The sequence below is a fragment of the Oncorhynchus kisutch genome, linkage group LG7 (genome assembly GCF_002021735.2).
Source record: "Oncorhynchus kisutch isolate 150728-3 linkage group LG7, Okis_V2, whole genome shotgun sequence".
NCBI classification, from domain to species: Eukaryota; Metazoa; Chordata; class Actinopteri; order Salmoniformes; family Salmonidae; genus Oncorhynchus; species Oncorhynchus kisutch.
Genome location: NC_034180.2, coordinates 55,774,524 through 55,791,879, shown reverse-complemented (window position 1 = coordinate 55,791,879; position 17,356 = coordinate 55,774,524). Strand labels below are relative to the sequence as shown.

Here is a 17,356-nt window from a genome sequence, read left to right as displayed (position 1 = left end):
GCCTGTATATAGTCTCGCTATTGTTATTTTACTGCTGCTCTTTAATTACTTGTTACTCTTATTTCTTATTCTTATCCACATTTTTTATAAACAAAATTGTTGGTTAGGGGCTCGTAGTAAGCATTTCACTGTAAGGCTGTATTCTGTGCATGTGACTAATACAAATTGATTTGGACCCCAGGACGAGTAGCTGCTGCCTTGGCAGGAATGAATGGGGATCCATAATAAACCCCAGGAAGAGTAGCTGCTGCCTTGGCAGGAACTAATGGGGATCCATAATAAACCCCAGGAAGAGTAGCTGCTGCCTTGGCAGGAACTAATGGGGATCCATAATAAACCCCAGGGAGAGTAGCTGCTGCCTTAACAGGAACTAATGGGGATCCATAATAAACCCCAGGAAGAGTAGCTGCTGCCTTGGCAGGAACTAATGGGGGCCATAATAAACCCCAGGAAGAGTAGCTGCTGCCTTGACAGGAACTAATGGGGATCCATAATAAACCCCAGGAAGAGTAGCTGCTGCCTTGACAGGAACTAATGGGGATCCATAATAAACCCCAGGAAGAGTAGCTGCTGCCTTGGCAGGAACTAATGGGCATCCATAATAAACCCCAGGAAGAGTAGCTGCTGCCTTGGCAACAGGAACTAATGGGGATCCATAATAAACCCCAGGAAGAGTAGCTGCTGCCTTGGCAACAGGAACTAATGGGGATCCATAATAAACCCCAGGAAGAGTAGCTGCTGCCTTGGCAACAGGAACTAATGGGGATCCATAATAAACCCCAGGAAGAGTAGCTGCTGCCTTGGCAACAGGAACTAATGGGGATCCATAATAAACCCCAGGAAGAGTAGCTGCTGCCTTGGCAGGAACGTAACCTTAATAAAGTTGGGAATTGATTGAGATATTTTCTTGGAAAAATATTATCTTATTTTGGAGTATTTCTCACAGTAGAGGAAGAAGTGAATCTCTGTCTCTACCACATAGATGCTCCTCCCACATAGATGCTCCTCCCACATAGATGCTCCTCCCACATAGATGCTCCATGTCTTTTTGTGTCTCCCTTTTTCAATAATCAATTGCTGGTTGCTGAGGCTGTATTTGGTAAGGATCTGTCTCTGCTTTCTATCTCTGACAGAGTAGAGATATTCTGCCAATTTGTATTCTCTTGAGGGCCAAATAGCAATTTTGTTTGTGTTTTTGTTTCATTTTCCCAAATTGTCAAATAAGAAGTTTTCATTTCCCTGTGTTTGGATAATAGGGGACTCTTTGCAGGGTTCAGCTCGTGGGTTTCTAGTGCTTTGAATTGTGAGGATGCTTTGGGGCTTATTTTCAAATGGTGCCAAAATGTTAGTCTTTTTCTTTATATTTACAATTAAAGTGAATCTTCCAAGTTCTGCTCTGCCTTATCTGGTACTTTCTTTGGATAATAAGGATCATTCTGCACAATTCTGTATGTAGATGTTCCATTGGGCTTTCTCCCTATGCTTACAATTGTAATTACAGGTTGGACCCCAAACCTCACTTCTACATAGTGCAATTGGTAAAATGACACTATTCAATATTTTGCACGAGATTTGGAGTAAAATGCTTTTCAGGCTTTTTCTTTTAGTGCATTCAATGTCAGACCAAATCCACCAAAGGCACTCCAGAGACTCCAATCTCCCTCTCTCTCTCCCCAACTCCCTTCATCTCTCTCTCTCCCCAACTCCCTTCATCTCTCTCTCGCTCTCCCCAACTCCCTTCATCTCTCTCTCTCCGTCAGCCTCTCTCCCCAACTCCCTTCACGTCTCTCTCCGTCTTTCTGTCTCCCCTTCCTCCCATCTATCATTCCAGCCTCCCCCCCCCCCTTATTCCCCTGCCTTCCTCCCCAGTCTCCCCTGCCTTCCTCCCCCGTCTCCCCTGCCTTCCTCCCCCGTCTCCCCTGCCTTCCTCCCCCGTCTCCCCTGCCTTCCTCCCCCGTCTCCCCTGCCTTCCTCCCCCTTACTCCTCTGCCTTCCTCCCCCTTACTCCTCTGCCTTCCTCCCCCGTCTCTCCTCCCTCCCTCCCCCGTCTCCCCTGCCTTCCTCCCCCTTACTCCTCTGCCTTCCTCCCCCGTCTCTCCTCCCTTCCTCCCCCTTACTCCTCTGCCTTCCTCCCCCGTCTCTCCTCCCTTCCTCCCCCTTACTCCTCTGCCTTCCTCCCCCGTCTCTCCTCCATTCCTCCCCCGTCTCTCCTCCATTCCTCCCCCGTCTCTCCTCCCTTCCTCCCCCGTCTCTCCTCCCTTCCTCCCCCTTACTCCTCTGCCTTCCTCCCCCGTCTCTCCTCCCTTCCTCCCCCTTACTCCTCTGCCTTCCTCCCCCGTCTCTCCTCCCTTCCTCCCCCCTTACTTCTCTGCTTTCCTCCCCCTGACTCCTCTGCCTTCCTCCCCCGTCTCCCCTGCCGTCCTCCCCCTTCCTCCTCCGTCTCTCCTACCTTCCTCCCCCGTCTCTCCTACCTTCCTCCCCCGTCTCTCCTCCCTTGTCTCTCCTCCCTTCCTCCCCGTCTCTCCTCCCTTCCTCCCCCTTACTCATCTGCCTTCCTCCCCCGTCTCCCCTGCCTTCCTCCCCCTTACTCCCCTGCCCTCCTCCCCCTTACTCCTCTGCCTTCCTCCCCCTTACTCCCCTGCCTTTCTCCCCCTCACTCCTCTGCCTTCCTCCCCGTCTCTCCTCCCTTCCTCCCCCTTACTCCTCTGCCTTCCTCCCCTATCTCTCCTCCCTTCCTCCCCTGTCTCTCCTCCCATCTCTCCTCCCTTCCTCCCCCTTACTCCTCTGCCTTCCTCCCCCGTCTCTCCTCCCTTCCTCCCCTGTCTCTCCTCCCTTCCTCCCCCGTCTCCCCTGCCTTCCTCCCCTTCCTCCTCTGCCTTCGTCCCCCGTCTCTCCTCCCTTCCTCCCCCGTCTCTCCTCCCTCCCTCCCTCCCCCGTCTCTCCTCCCTTCCTCCCCCGTCTCCCCGCTTTCCCCCGTCTCCCCTCCTCTGCCTTCCTCCCCCATCTCTCCTCCCTTCCTCCCCCTTACTCCTCTGCCTTCCTCCCCCGTCTCTCCTCCCTTCCTCCCCTGCCTTCCTCCCCCTTACTCCTCTGCCTTCCTCCCCTGTCTCTCCTCCCTTCCTCCCCGTCTCTCCTCCCTTCCTCCCCCTTACTCATCTGCCTTCCTCCCCCGTCTCCCCTGCCTTCCTCCCCCTTACTCCCCTGCCTTCCTCCCCCTTACTCCTCTGCCTTCCTCCCCCTTACTCCCCTGCCTTTCTCCCCCTCACTCCTCTGCCTTCCTCCCCCGTCTCCCCTGCCTTCCTCCCCTTCCTCCCCTGCCTTCCTCCCCCATCTCTCCTCCCTTCCTCCCATCTCTCCTCCCTTCCTCCCCCTTACTCCTCTGCCTTCCTCCCCTATCTCTCCTCCCTTTCTCCCCTGTCTCTCCTCCCATCTCTCCTCCCTTCCTCCCCCTTACTCCTCTTACTCCTCTGTACGAATTGCAAAAATCGCTGAAGTTGGAGACTTTTATCTCCCTCACCAACTTCAAACATCAGCTATCTGAGCAGCTAACCGATCGCTGCAGCTGTACATAGTCTATTGGTAAATAGCCCACCTCATCCCCATACTGTTTTTATTTATTTACTTTTCTGCTCTTCTGCACACCAATATCTCTACCTGTACATGACCATCTGATAATTTATCACTCCAGTGTTAATCTGCAAAATTGTAATTATTTGCCTACCTCCTCATGCCTTTTGCACACATTGTATATAGACCCCCCCTTTGTTTTCTACTGTGTTATTGACTTGTTAATTGTTTACTCCATGTGTAACTCTGTGTTGTATGCTCACACTGCTATGCTTTATCTTGGCCAGGTCGCAGTTGCAAATGAGAACTTGTTCTCAACTAGCCTACCTGGTTAAATAAAGGTGTTCTCAACTAGCCTACCTGGTTAAATGAAGGTGTTCTCAACTAGCCTACCTGGTTAAATAAAGGTGTTCTCAACTAGCCTACCTGGTTAAATAAAGGTGTTCTCAACTAGCCTACCTGGTTAAATAAAGGTGTTCTCAACTAGCCTACCTGGTTAAATAAAGGTGTTCTCAACTAGCCTACCTGGTTAAATAAAGGTGTTCTCAACTAGCCTACCTGGTTAAATAAAGGTGTTCTCAACTAGCCTACCTGGTTAAATAAAGGTGTTCTCAACTAGCCTACCTGGTTAAATAAAGGTGTTCTCAACTGGCCTACCTGGTTAAATAAAGGTGTTCTCAACTAGCCTACCTGGTTAAATAAAGGTGTTCTCAACTAGCCTACCTGGTTAAATAAAGGTGTTCTCAACTAGCCTACCTGGTTAAATAAAGGTGTTCTCAACTAGCCTACCTGGTTAAATAAAGGTGTTCTCAACTAGCCTACCTGGTTAAATAAAGGTGTTCTCAACTAGCCTACCTGGTTAAATAAAGGTGTTCTCAACTAGCCTACCTGGTTAAATAAAGGTGTTCTCAACTAGCCTACCTGGTTAAATAAAGGTGTTCTCAACTAGCCTACCTGGTTAAATAAAGGTGTTCTCAACTAGCCTACCTGGTTAAATAAAGGTGAAATAAAAAATAAAATAAAAATACTCACCTGCCTTCCTCCTCCTTACTCCTCTGCCTTGCTCCCCTGTCTCCCTGCCTTCCTCCCCCTGTCTCACCTGCATTCCTCCACCATCTACCCAGCTTACCCCCAGGTAACGGGAGCATCTCACGATCTGCAAATTTCATCCGTCCAGTTTTGCAAGCCTATTATTAACAAACCTGTGAGTGTTAGTTCTTACCTATGAGGCCGGTGTAGGCAAGGAGACAGACTGCGTAGTTGTCCTGCTTGCAACCGCTGGCAACGTGCTCTGAGGGCTGGCAGTCATACTGGAACTGGGCCCAGCGGGACCTGGGGAGGAGGAGGGAGGAATGCAGAATACAACATCCATCACTTACCACAGAGCCTTACCCACTCGTGGCTACCACAGAGCCTTACCCAAACATGGCTACCACAGAGCCTTACCCACTCAGGGCTACCACAGAGACTTACCCACTCATGCCTACCATAGAAGCAGAGCCTTACCCACACCACGCTGTATTACATAAATGCCAAAGTGATGTTAGCTGATGAAGATTATCTCATATAACAAAATGTATAAGATCTCCTGGCTGCTAGACCAAGGGAATTAGACTAATGACTGCTAGACCAAGGGAATTAGACTAATGACTGCTAGACCAAGGGAATTAGACTAATGACTGCTAGACCAAGGGTATTAGACTAATGACTACTGGACCAAGGGTATTAGACTAATGACTACAGGACCAAGGGTATTAGACTAATGACTGCTAGACCAAGGGTATTAGACTAATGACTACTGGACCAAGGGTATTAGACTAATGACTGCTAGACCAAGGGTATTAGACTAATGACTGCTAGACCAAGGGTATTAGACTTATGACTGCTAGACCAAGGGTATTAGACTAATGACTGCTAGACCAAGGGTATTAGACTAATGACTGCTAGACCAAGGGTATTAGACTAATATGGATCTGCTATGATATACAGTACCATACCTCATACCCACATACCCACTTTTTTTGGATTTGATTTGATTTAACACCCTCCTGTGTCCCTCATCATCATCATCATATATAACTCCTTCTCTTCCCTTCTCCTCTCCTCCTCCTCTTCCCTTCGACCAAGATGGAGGTAAAGGTTACAGAGAGGTCTATGTGGGTTCACGCCAGATATTTTATGGCTCCTGGGAGGAGCAGAACAGCACAAAGCAAGAAGTGGCCATAATGCAACTGAAGTATGCAACACCAGCATAGTCCCACGGCGACTTAAAACAGCCACTCCAGCTCGAGCCAACCGCAGGCTCAGGACGGGAGTCCAGCAAACATTAACCGCCACATTGCTGGAAGAAGCAGGAGGTCGATGCTGAACCCCTGTACTGTGGACAGTGTCAACGTGATGATTGTCCTCTTTGTACAGATGAAGAGTGTACTCCTGTGTAACTGTATAAATGATGATTCCCTGAAGAATATTTCGCACCATGTGAAGGTAAAAAAAACTCAGAGGCTCAACAGAAGCCATTTACAAAGATAATGTACTAGTGTAAGAAAACCCTCTCCTACAACGTTTTATATTTTGCTTGGTTGAATTTTTGCTTAGATTATGACATAATTGGCTTACATTATGAATTATTACATACATGCTTACTTGTAATTTAGTATTAGGTTGAAATTAGTCTCAAAAGGGAGGAATATGGTGGGGACAATAACAAACTATGTTATGCGCATGTGCTGTATAAACCTTAAACCTGTACATTTCCACTGTCTGTTTCTGTCATGTAAGAAGAAGCAAGTATTTTTCCTCTCTTGTCTCAGTGTAACTTAGTCACGTGGCCAAAGACAAAGGGCCGTCTGAGAGTGACCAATTTTTGGTCCATCCTATTATTTTTGTATCTTTCAAGGGCACAGCTGTCAGGTGATATGAAGATAACATAGGCTAGCTGGAGCAGCATCAGCTAGATAGTAACGAAACTGGCGTTATGACTTGTTTGTACGCTATGTTCCCACCAGGCTCTCACACATCTGTTAACTTCTTGCATCGAGCAATCCCGTATCCGGGAGCGTAATCATAGCCTCAAGCTCATTACCATAACGCAACGTTAACTATTCATGAAAATCGCAAATGAAATGAAATAAATATATTGGCTCACAAGCTTAGCCTTTTGTTAACAACACTGTCATCTCAGATTTTCAAAATATGCTTTTCAACCATAGCTACACAAGCATTTGTGTAAGAGTATTGATAGCTAGCATAGCATTAAGCCTAGCATTCAGCAGGCAACATTTTCACAAAAACAAGAAAAGCATTCAAATAAAATCATTTACCTTTGAAGAACTTCGGATGTTTTCAATGACGAGACTCTTAGTTAGATAGCAAATGTTCATTTTTCCACAAAATATTATTTGTGTAGACGAAATAGCTCCGTTTTGTTCATCACATTTGGCTAAGAAAACCCCCCGAATATTCAGTCATTACAACGCCAAACTTTTTCCCAAATTAACTCCATAATATCGACAGAAACATGGCAAACGTTGTTTAGAATCAATCCTCAAGGTGTTTTTCACATATCTATTCGATGATAAGTCATTCGTGGCAGTTGGGTTTCTCCTCTGACGCAAATGGAAAAATACACGCAGCTGGAGATTACGCAATAATTGCAACGGAGGACACCAAGCGAGCACCTGGTAAATGTAGTCTCTTATGGTCAATCTTCCAATGATATGCCTACAAATACTTCACAATGCTGCAGACACCTTGGGGAAACGACAGAAAGTGTAGGCTCATTCCTTGTGCATTCACAGCCATATAAGGAGACATTGGAACACAGCGCCTTCAAAATCTGGGCCATTTCCTGTTTGAAATTTCATCTTGGTTTCGCCTGCAGCATCAGTTCTGTGGCACTCACAGATAATATCTTTGCAGTTTTGGAAACGTCAGTGTTTTCTTTCCAAAGCTGTCAATTATATGCATAGTCGAGCATCTTTTCGTGACAAAATATCTTGTTTAAAACGGGAACGTTTTTTTATCCAAAAATAAAAAGAGCGCCCCCTATATCGAAGAAGTTAAACTGTCACGTAGACAACGGTTATAAAAGCTGAGACCCAACTCTTGTTCGTTGGGCTCTTAACTCTGCACCTTTTGAGTGATTGTTAACCGCTCCAGCTTTGCAAATCTTATAATAAAAAGTTGTTGTTTGAAGAATCAACAGTCTCTCTTCCTTTCTGGTTAGAATGACAACAGTGCTTTGCATTCAGGCCAAATAGTTAAATGTTGGTCTGATCAGACCACATAATCTTTTGCCAAAGTCTTTCATGTGTCTTTTTGCAAACTGCTGTCATGTGCCTTTTTCTCAGGAGTGGCTTCTATCTGGCCACTCTCCCATAAAACCCAGATTGGTGAAGTGCTATAGAGACTGATGTCATTCTGGCAGGTTCTCCCATCTCAGCCAAGAACTGGACCCTCCAACAGTGTAGTATGTTGAACTGGACCATCCAACAGTATACCACAGTAGTATGTTGAACTGGACCATCCAACAGTGTAGTATGTTGAACTGGACCATCCAACAGTGTAGTATGTTGAACTGGACCCTCCAACAGTGTAGTATGTTGAACTGGACCATCCAACAGTATAGTATGTTGAACTGGACCATCCAACAGTATAGTATGTTGAACTGGACCATCCAACAGTATAGTATGTTGAACTGGACCATCCAACAGTATAGTATGTTGAACTGGACCATCCAACAGTATAGTATGTTGAACTGGACCATCCAACAGTATAGTATGTTGAACTGGACCCTCCAACAGTGTAGTATGTTGAACTGGACCATCCAACAGTATACCACAGTAGTATGTTGAACTGGACCATCCAACAGTGTAGTATGTTGAACTGGACCATCCAACAGTGTAGTATGTTGAACTGGACCCTCCAACAGTGTAGTATGTTGAACTGGACCATCCAACAGTATACCACAGTAGTATGTTGAACTGGACCATCCAACAGTGTAGTATGTTGAACTGGACCATCCAACAGTATAGTATGTTGAACTGGACCATCCAACAGTATAGTATGTTGAACTGGACCATCCAACAGTATAGTATGTTGAACTGGACCATCCAACAGTATAGTATGTTGAACTGGACCCTCCAACAGTGTAGTATGTTGAACTGGACCATCCAACAGTATACCACAGTAGTATGTTGAACTGGACCATCCAACAGTGTAGTATGTTGAACTGGACCATCCAACAGTGTAGTATGTTGAACTGGACCCTCCAACAGTGTAGTATGTTGAACTGGACCATCCAACAGTGTAGTATGTTAAACTGGATCCTCCAACAGTGTAGTATGTTGAACTGGACTATCCAACAGTGTAGTATGTTGAACTGGACCCTCCAACAGTGTAGTATGTTGAACTGGACTATCCAACAGTGTAGTATGTTGAACTTGACCCTCCAACAGTGTAGTATGTTGAACTGGACCCTCCAACAGTGTAGTATGTTGAACTGGACCATCCAACAGTGTAGTATGTTGAACTGGATCCTCCAACAGTATAGTATGTTGAACTGGACCCTCCAACAGAATACCTCTAGACTCTGTGGAAACGTATGGTCTCAACACACCCCCACAAATATACAGTCGAACACACAAAGCTGCACATCCACCCACCCAGCCAACCCACCCACCCACCCACCCAGCCAGCCAACCCACCCACCCACCCGCCCACCCACCCAGCCAACCCACCCATACACCCGCCAACACACCCACCCAACCCACCCACCCATACACCCGCCAACACACCCACCCATACACCCACCCAACCCACCCACCCAACCCAACCATATACCCACCCAGCCAACCCACCCAGCCAGCCAGCCAACCCACCCATACACCCACCCAACCCAGCCAACCCACCCATACACCCATCCACCCACACACCAACCCACCCACCCACCCAGCCAACCCACCCAGCCAACCCACCCATACACCCACCCAGCCAACCAACCTAGCCAACCCACCCAGCCAACCAACCCAGCCAACCCAGCCATACACCCACCCACCCAGCCAACCCACCCATACACCCGCCAACACACCCACCCAACCCACCCACCCATACACCCGCCAACACACCCACCCACCCAACCCACCCACCCATACACCCACCCAACCCACCCACCCAACCCAACCATATACCCACCCACCCAGCCAACCCACCCATACACCCACCCAGCCAACCCACCCAGCCAGCCAGCCAGCCAACCCACCCATACACCCACCCAACCCAGCCAACCCACCCATACACCCACCCACCCACACACCAACCCACCCAGCCAACCCACCCAGCCAACCCACCCATACACCCACCCAGCCAACCAACCTAGCCAACCCACCCAGCCAACCAACCCAGCCAACCCAGCCATACACCCACCAACCCACCCAGTCAACCCAGCCAGCCAGCCACCCACCCAGCCAACCAACCCAGCCAACCCACCCATACATCCACCCACACACCAACCCACCCACCCACCCAGCCAACCCACCCATACACCCACCCAGCCAACCAACCTAGCCAACCCACCCAGCCAACCAACCAACCAACCCACCCACCCACCCAGCCAACCCACCTAGTCAACCCACCCACCCAGCCAACCCAGCCAGCCAGCCACCCACCCAGCCAACCAACCCAGCCAACCCACCCATACACCCACCCACCCAGCCAACCCAGCCTTACCTGCATACGTAGTCGTTCCTACAGATGCGCAGTGCAGCCAGACAGTTGGGTTTGTCTTGGTCCTCGTAGGAGCAGGCTGGTATGATGGTCTGTCTCCGTCTCTCAGCGCACGCCATGTCTGGACATGGTTAGACTGGGTTAGTTACACACTCACCCACCCACTACACTCAAACACACACACCCACACACTACACTTACACTCACACCCCCACACACTATACACACCCACACACTACACACACACACACACACACACTATACACACCCACACACGCACACCCACACAGTACACACTCACCCACTACACACACTACACACTCACACACTACACTAGACACCCACACACTATACACACCCACACACTATACACACCCACACTACCCCCCCGCCCCTCCTACCTGTGCAGGGGCAGAACAGCAGCTGGTGGGTGTAGTCAGGAGGGACCCGGTCGAAGAACTTCCTGAGAGCCTTGTTACACCTGGCTCTGTTACAAGGGCCTGAGCGGGCCGACGGCTGGATGCAGGCCGAGACGTATTCCGTACGGAGTTTCTGACACGTCTCGTCCACGTTACACGCCTTCGCCGCGTCCAGACAACGGTTCAACGTCGTTATGCCCACCTCATCTACTGGAAACAAAACAAGGAATAGCACTTTGTGACATCTGATTATGTAAAACAGCTTCATGAATAAATAATAACTATAAATACATTAAAAAATACATTTGATTGAGTTGACTTTCAGTCTGGTCCCTAACCCTGTCCCCTATGTAGTGGTCCCTAACCCTGTCCCCTATGTAGTGGTCCCTAACCCTGTCCCCTATGTAGTGGTCCCTAACCCTGTCCCCTATGTAGTGGTCCCTAACCCTGTCCCCTATGTAGTGGTCCCTAACCCTGTCCCCTATGTAGTGGTCCCTAACCCTGTCCCCTATGTAGTGGTCCCTAACCCTGTCCCCTATGTAGTGGTCCCTAACCCTGTCCCCTATGTAGTGGTCCCTAACCCTGTCCCCTATGTAGTGGTCCCTAACCCTGTCCCCTATGTAGTGGTCCCTAATCCTGTCCCCTATGTAGTGGTCCCTAACCCTGTCCCCTATGTAGTGGTCCCTAACCCTGTCCCCTATGTAGTGGTCCCTAACCCTGTCCCCTATGTAGTGGTCCCTAACCCTGTCCCCTATGTAGTGGTCCCTAACCCTGTCCCCTATGTAGTGGTCCCTAACCCTGTCCCCTATGTAGTGGTCCCTAACCCTGTCCCCTATGTAGTGGTCCCTAACCCTGTCCCCTATGTAGTGGTCCCTAACCCTGTCCCCTATGTAGTGGTCCCTAACCCTGTCCCCTATGTAGTGGTCCCTAACCCTGTCCCCTATGTAGTGGTCCCTAACCCTGTCCCCTATGTAGTGGTCCCTAACCCTGTCCCCTATGTAGTGGTCCCTAACCCTGTCCCCTATGTAGTGGTCCCTAACCCTGTCCCCTATGTAGTGGTCCCTAACCCTGTCCCCTATGTAGTGGTCCCTAACCCTGTCCCCTATGTAGTGGTCCCTAACCCTGTCCCCTATGTAGTGGTCCCTAACCCTGTCCCCTATGTAGTGGTCCCTAACCCTGTCCCCTATGTAGTGGTCCCTAACCCTGTCCCCTATGTAGTGGTCCCTAACCCTGTCCCCTATGTAGTGGTCCCTAACCCTGTCCCCTATGTAGTGGTCCCTAACCCTGTCCCCTATGTAGTGGTCCCTAACCCTGTCCCCTATGTAGTGGTCCCTAACCCTGTCCCCTATGTAGTGGTCCCTAACCCTGTCCCCTATGTAGTGGTCCCTAACCCTGTCCCCTATGTAGTGGTCCCTAACCCTGTCCCCTATGTAGTGGTCCCTAACCCTGTCCCCTATGTAGTGGTCCCTAACCCTGTCCCCTATGTAGTGGTCCCTAACCCTGTCCCCTATGTAGTGGTCCCTAACCCTGTCCCCTATGTAGTGGTCCCTAACCCTGTCCCCTATGTAGTGGTCCCTAACCCTGTCCCCTATGTAGTGGTCCCTAACCCTGTCCCCTATGTAGTGGTCCCTAACCCTGTCCCCTATGTAGTGGTCCCTAACCCTGTCCCCTATGTAGTGGTCCCTAATCCTGTCCCCTATGTAGTGGTCCCTAACCCTGTCCCCTATGTAGTGGTCCCTAACCCTGTCCCCTATGTAGTGGTCCCTAACCCTGTCCCCTATGTAGTGGTCCCTAACCCTGTCCCCTATGTAGTGGTCCCTAACCCTGTCCCCTATGTAGTGGTCCCTAACCCTGTCCCCTATGTAGTGGTCCCTGTCCCCTATGTAGTGGTCCCTAACCCTGTCCCCTATGTAGTGTTCCCTGTCCCCTATGTAGTGGTCCCTAACCCTGTCCCCTATGTAGTGGTCCCTAACCCTGTCCCCTATGTAGTGGTCCCTAACCCTGTCCCCTATGTAGTGGTCCCTAACCCTGTCCCCTATGTAGTGGTCCCTAACCCTGTCCCCTATGTAGTGGTCCCTAACCCTGTCCCCTATGTAGTGGTCCCTAACCCTGTCCCCTATGTAGTGGTCCCTAACCCTGTCCCCTATGTAGTGGTCCCTAAACCTGTCCCCTATGTAGTGGTCCCTAACCCTGTCCCCTATGTAGTGGTCCCTAACCCTGTCCCCTATGTAGTGGTCCCTAACCCTGTCCCCTATGTAGTGGTCCCTAACCCTGTCCACTATGTAGTGGTCCCTAACCCTGTCCCCTATGTAGTGGTCCCTAACCCTGTCCCCTATGTAGTGGTCCCTAACCCTGTCCCCTATGTAGTGGTCCCTAACCCTGTCCCCTATGTAGTGGTCCCTAACCCTGTCCCCTATGTAGTGGTCCCTAACCCTGTCCCCTATGTAGTGGTTCCTAACCCTGTCCCCTATGTAGTGGTCCCTAACCCTGTCCCCTATGTAGTGGTCCCTAATCCTGTCCCCTATGTAGTGGTCACCTAACCCTGTCCCCTATGTAGTGGTCACCTAACCCTGTCCCCTATGTAGTGGTCCCTGTCCCCTATGTAGTGTTCCCTGTCCCCTATGTAGTGTTCCCTGTCCCCTATGTAGTGTTCCCTGTCCCCTATGTAGTGGTCCCTAACCCTGTCCCCTATGTAGTGGTCCCTAACCCTGTCCCCTATGTAGTGGTCCCTAACCCTGACCAGGACCCGAACAGGATGTCTTCTGACCAGGACCCAAACAGGATGTCTTCTGACCAGGACCCAAACAGGATGTCTTCTGACCAGGACCCAATCAGAGTGTCTTCTGACCAGGACCCATACAGGATGTCTTCTGACCAGGACCCAAACAGAGTGTCTTCTGACCAGGACCCAAACAGGATGTCTTCTGACCAGGACCCATACAGAGTGTCTTCTGACCAGGACCCAAACAGGATGTCTTCTGAGTAAATGTTGACTTTAAGTCTGGTCCCTAACCCTGTCCCCTATGTAGTGGTCCCTAACCCTGTCCCCTATGTAGTGGTCCCTAACCCTGTCCCCTATGTAGTGGTCCCTAATCCTGTCCCCTATGTAGTGGTCCCTAATCCTGTCCCCTATGTAGTGGTCCCTAACCCTGTCCCCTATGTAGTGGTCCCTAACCCTGTCCCCTATGTAGTGGTCCCTAACCCTGTCCCCTATGTAGTGGTCCCTAACCCTGTCCCCTATGTAGTGGTCCCTAACCCTGTCCCCTATGTATTGGTCCCTAACCCTGTCCCCTATGTAGTGGTCCCTAATCCTGTCCCCTATGTAGTGGTCCCAAACCCTGTCCCCTATGTAGTGGTCCCTAACCCTGTCCCCTATGTAGTGGTCCCTAACCCTGTCCCCTATGTAGTGGTCCCTAACCCTGACCAGGACCCGAACAGGATGTCTTCTGACCAGGACCCAAACAGGATGTCTTCTGACCAGGACCCAAACAGAGTGTCTTCTGACCAGGACCCATACAGGATGTCTTCTGACCAGGACCCAAACAGAGTGTCTTCTGACCAGGACCCAAACAGAGTGTCTTCTGACCAGGACCCAAACAGAGTGTCTTCTGACCAGGACCCAAACAGAGTGTCTTCTGACCAGGACCCAATCAGAGTGTCTTCTGACCAGGACCCAATCAGAGTGTCTTCTGACCAGGACCCATACAGAGTGTCTTCTGACCAGGACCCAAACAGGATGTCTTCTGACCAGGACCCAAACAGGATGTCTTCTGACCAGGACCCAAACAGGATGTCTTCTGACCAGGACCCAAACAGGATGTCTTCTGACCAGGACCCAAACAGGATGTCTTCTGACCAGGACCCAAACAGAGTGTCTTCTGACCAGGACCCAAACAGAGTGTCTTCAGACAAGGATCCAAACAGGATGTCTTCTGACCAGGACCCATACAGGATGTCTGTCCCAATGATTAATAAGACTAATTGAAGTTTTTAGTGATAAGACTCCTGCATCTGGAAATTAAATGAAAAGGATTCATTCTATGTAAATTAAAAAGCAATCTAAAATAAGTCTTATCTGTAGAAGGTACTAAATATAACATGAATCAAGTGTTGGATGTGTCTATTCTGTCTGGACACTGTCTGAGTTTAATTAGCCCTCATCGTTTAATATCATATTTTGGAGGGTTAATGCGTGTGTGTGCGTGTGTGCGTGCGTGTGTGCGTGTGTGCGTGTGTGTGCGTGTGTGCGTGTGTGCGTGTGTGCGTGTGTGCGTGTGTGCGTGTGTGCGTGTGTGTGTGCGTGTGTGTGTGTGTGTGTGTGTGTGTGTGTGTGTGTGTGCGCGTAGGGTGAATGAAGAGCAGAGAGCCAGCTCCTCCATTTCTATCCCTTCACACAGGAGTACCAGGCAATAACATGGCTATATACAGAGGTACCAGTACTGAGTCAATGTGCAGGAGTACCAGGCAATAACATGGCTATATACAGAGGTACCAGTACTGAGTCAATGTGCAGGGGTACCAGGCAATAACATGGCTATATACAGAGGTACCAGTACTGAGTCAATGTGCAGGGGTACCAGGCAATAACATGGCTATATACAGAGGTACCAGTACTGAGTCAATGTGCAGGAGTACCAGGCAATAACATGGCTATATACAGAGGTACCAGTACTGAGTCAATGTGCAGGAGTACCAGGCAATAACATGGCTATATACAGAGGTACCAGTACTGAGTCAATGTGCAGGGGTACCAGGCATTAACATGGCTATATACAGATGTACCAGTACTGAGTCAATGTGCAGGAGTACCAGGCAATAACATGGCTATATACAGAGGTACCAGTACTGAGTCAATGTGTAGGAGTACCAGGCAATAACATGGCTATATACAGAGGTACCAGTACTGAGTCAATGTGCAGGAGTACCAGGCAATAACATGGCTATATACAGAGGTACCAGTACTGAGTCAATGTGCAGGAGTACCAGGCAATAACATGGCTATATACAGAGATACCAGTACTGAGTCAATGTGCAGGAGTACCAGGCAATAACATGGCTAGACACACAGACAGGTTACGAGAGTTGGTCCCAGGGTAGACACACAGACAGGTTACGAGAGTTGGTCCCAGAGTAGACACACAGACAGGTTAGTCTAGTAGGTCCCAGAGTAGACACACAGACAGGTTAGTCTAGTTGGTCCCAGGGTAGACACACAGACAGGTTACGAGAGTTGGTCCCAGGGTAGACACACAGACAGGTTACGAGAGTTGGTCCCAGGGTAGACACACGGACAGGTTAGTCTAGTTGGTCCCAGGGTAGACACACAGACAGGTTAGACTAGTTGGTCCCAGGGTAGACACACAGACAGGTTAGTCTAGTTGTTCCCAGGGTAGACACACAGACAGGTTAGTCTAGTTGGTCCCAGGGTAGACACACAGACAGGTTAGTCTAGTAGGTCCCAGGGTAGACACAGACAGGTAAGTCTAGTTGGTCCCAGAGTAGACACACAGACAGGTTAGTCTAGTTGGTCCCAGGGTAGACACACAGACAGGTTAGTCTAGTAGGTCCCAGAGTAGACACACAGACAGGTTAGTCTAGTAGGTCCCAGGGTAGACACACAGACAGGTTAGTCTAGTTGGTCCCAGAGTAGACACACAGACAGGTTAGTCTAGTTGGTCCCAGGGTAGACACACAGACAGGTTAGTCTAGTTGGTCCCAGAGTAGAGACACAGACAGGTTAGTCTAGTTGGTCCCAGGGTAGACACAGACAGGTTACGAGAGTTGGTCCCAGGGTAGACACACAGACAGGTTACGAGAGTTGGTCCCAGGGTAGACACACAGACAGGTTAGTCTAGTTGTTCCCAGGGTAGACACACAGACAGGTTAGTCTAGTTGGTCCCAGGGTAGACACAAAGACAGGTTACGAGAGTTGGTACCAGGGTAGACACACAGACAGGTTAGTCTAGTTGGTCCCAGGGTAGACACAAAGACAGGTTACGAGAGTTGGTCCCAGGGTAGACACACAGACAGGTTAGTCTAGTTGGTCCCAGGGTAGACACAAAGACAGGTTACGAGAGTTGGTCCCAGGGTAGACACACAGACAGGTTAGTCTAGTTGGTCCCAGGGTAGACACAAAGACAGGTTACGAGAGTTGGTCCCAGGGTAGACACACAGACAGGTTACGAGAGTTGGTTCGAGGGTAGACACACAGACAGGTTAGTCTAGTTGTTCCCAGGGTAGACACACAGACAGGTTAGTCTAGTTGTTCCCAGGGTAGACACACAGACAGGTTACGAGAGTTGGTCCCAGGGTAGACACACAGACAAGTTACGAGAGTTGTCCGCAGGCCCCATCTATCTACCCCCAGGGTAAACACTCCCCTGCAGTGATAGAGGCACAGGACTATAGCTGCCCCCCTCTATCTACCCCCAGGGTAAACACTCACCTGCAGTGATAGGGGCACAGGACTATAGCTGCCCCCCTCTATCTACCCCCAGGGTAAACACTCACCTGCAGTGATAGGGGCACAGGACTATAGCTGCCCCCCTCTATCTACCCCCAGGGTAAACACTCACCTGCAGTGATAGAGGCACAGGACTAAAGCTGCCCCCCTCTATCTACCCCCAGGGTAAACACTCACCTGC

The 17,356-nt window shown here is 49.8% G+C and overlaps 1 protein-coding gene across 1 annotated transcript in view; it reads right to left on the bottom strand.

The window, feature by feature from the left end:
• LOC116374605 (GDNF family receptor alpha-4-like) overlaps nt 1-17,356 on the bottom strand; it is a 166,113-nt gene that overhangs the window by 23,452 nt on the left and 125,305 nt on the right. Inside the window, exons 4-6 of the mRNA XM_031828100.1 lie at nt 10,695-10,922; nt 10,297-10,414; nt 4,790-4,899 (exon numbers count right to left, since the gene is read on the bottom strand). Coding sequence (XP_031683960.1) covers nt 4,790-4,899; nt 10,297-10,414; nt 10,695-10,922 — 456 coding nt within the window. The remainder of the gene's footprint in view (nt 1-4,789; nt 4,900-10,296; nt 10,415-10,694; nt 10,923-17,356) is intronic.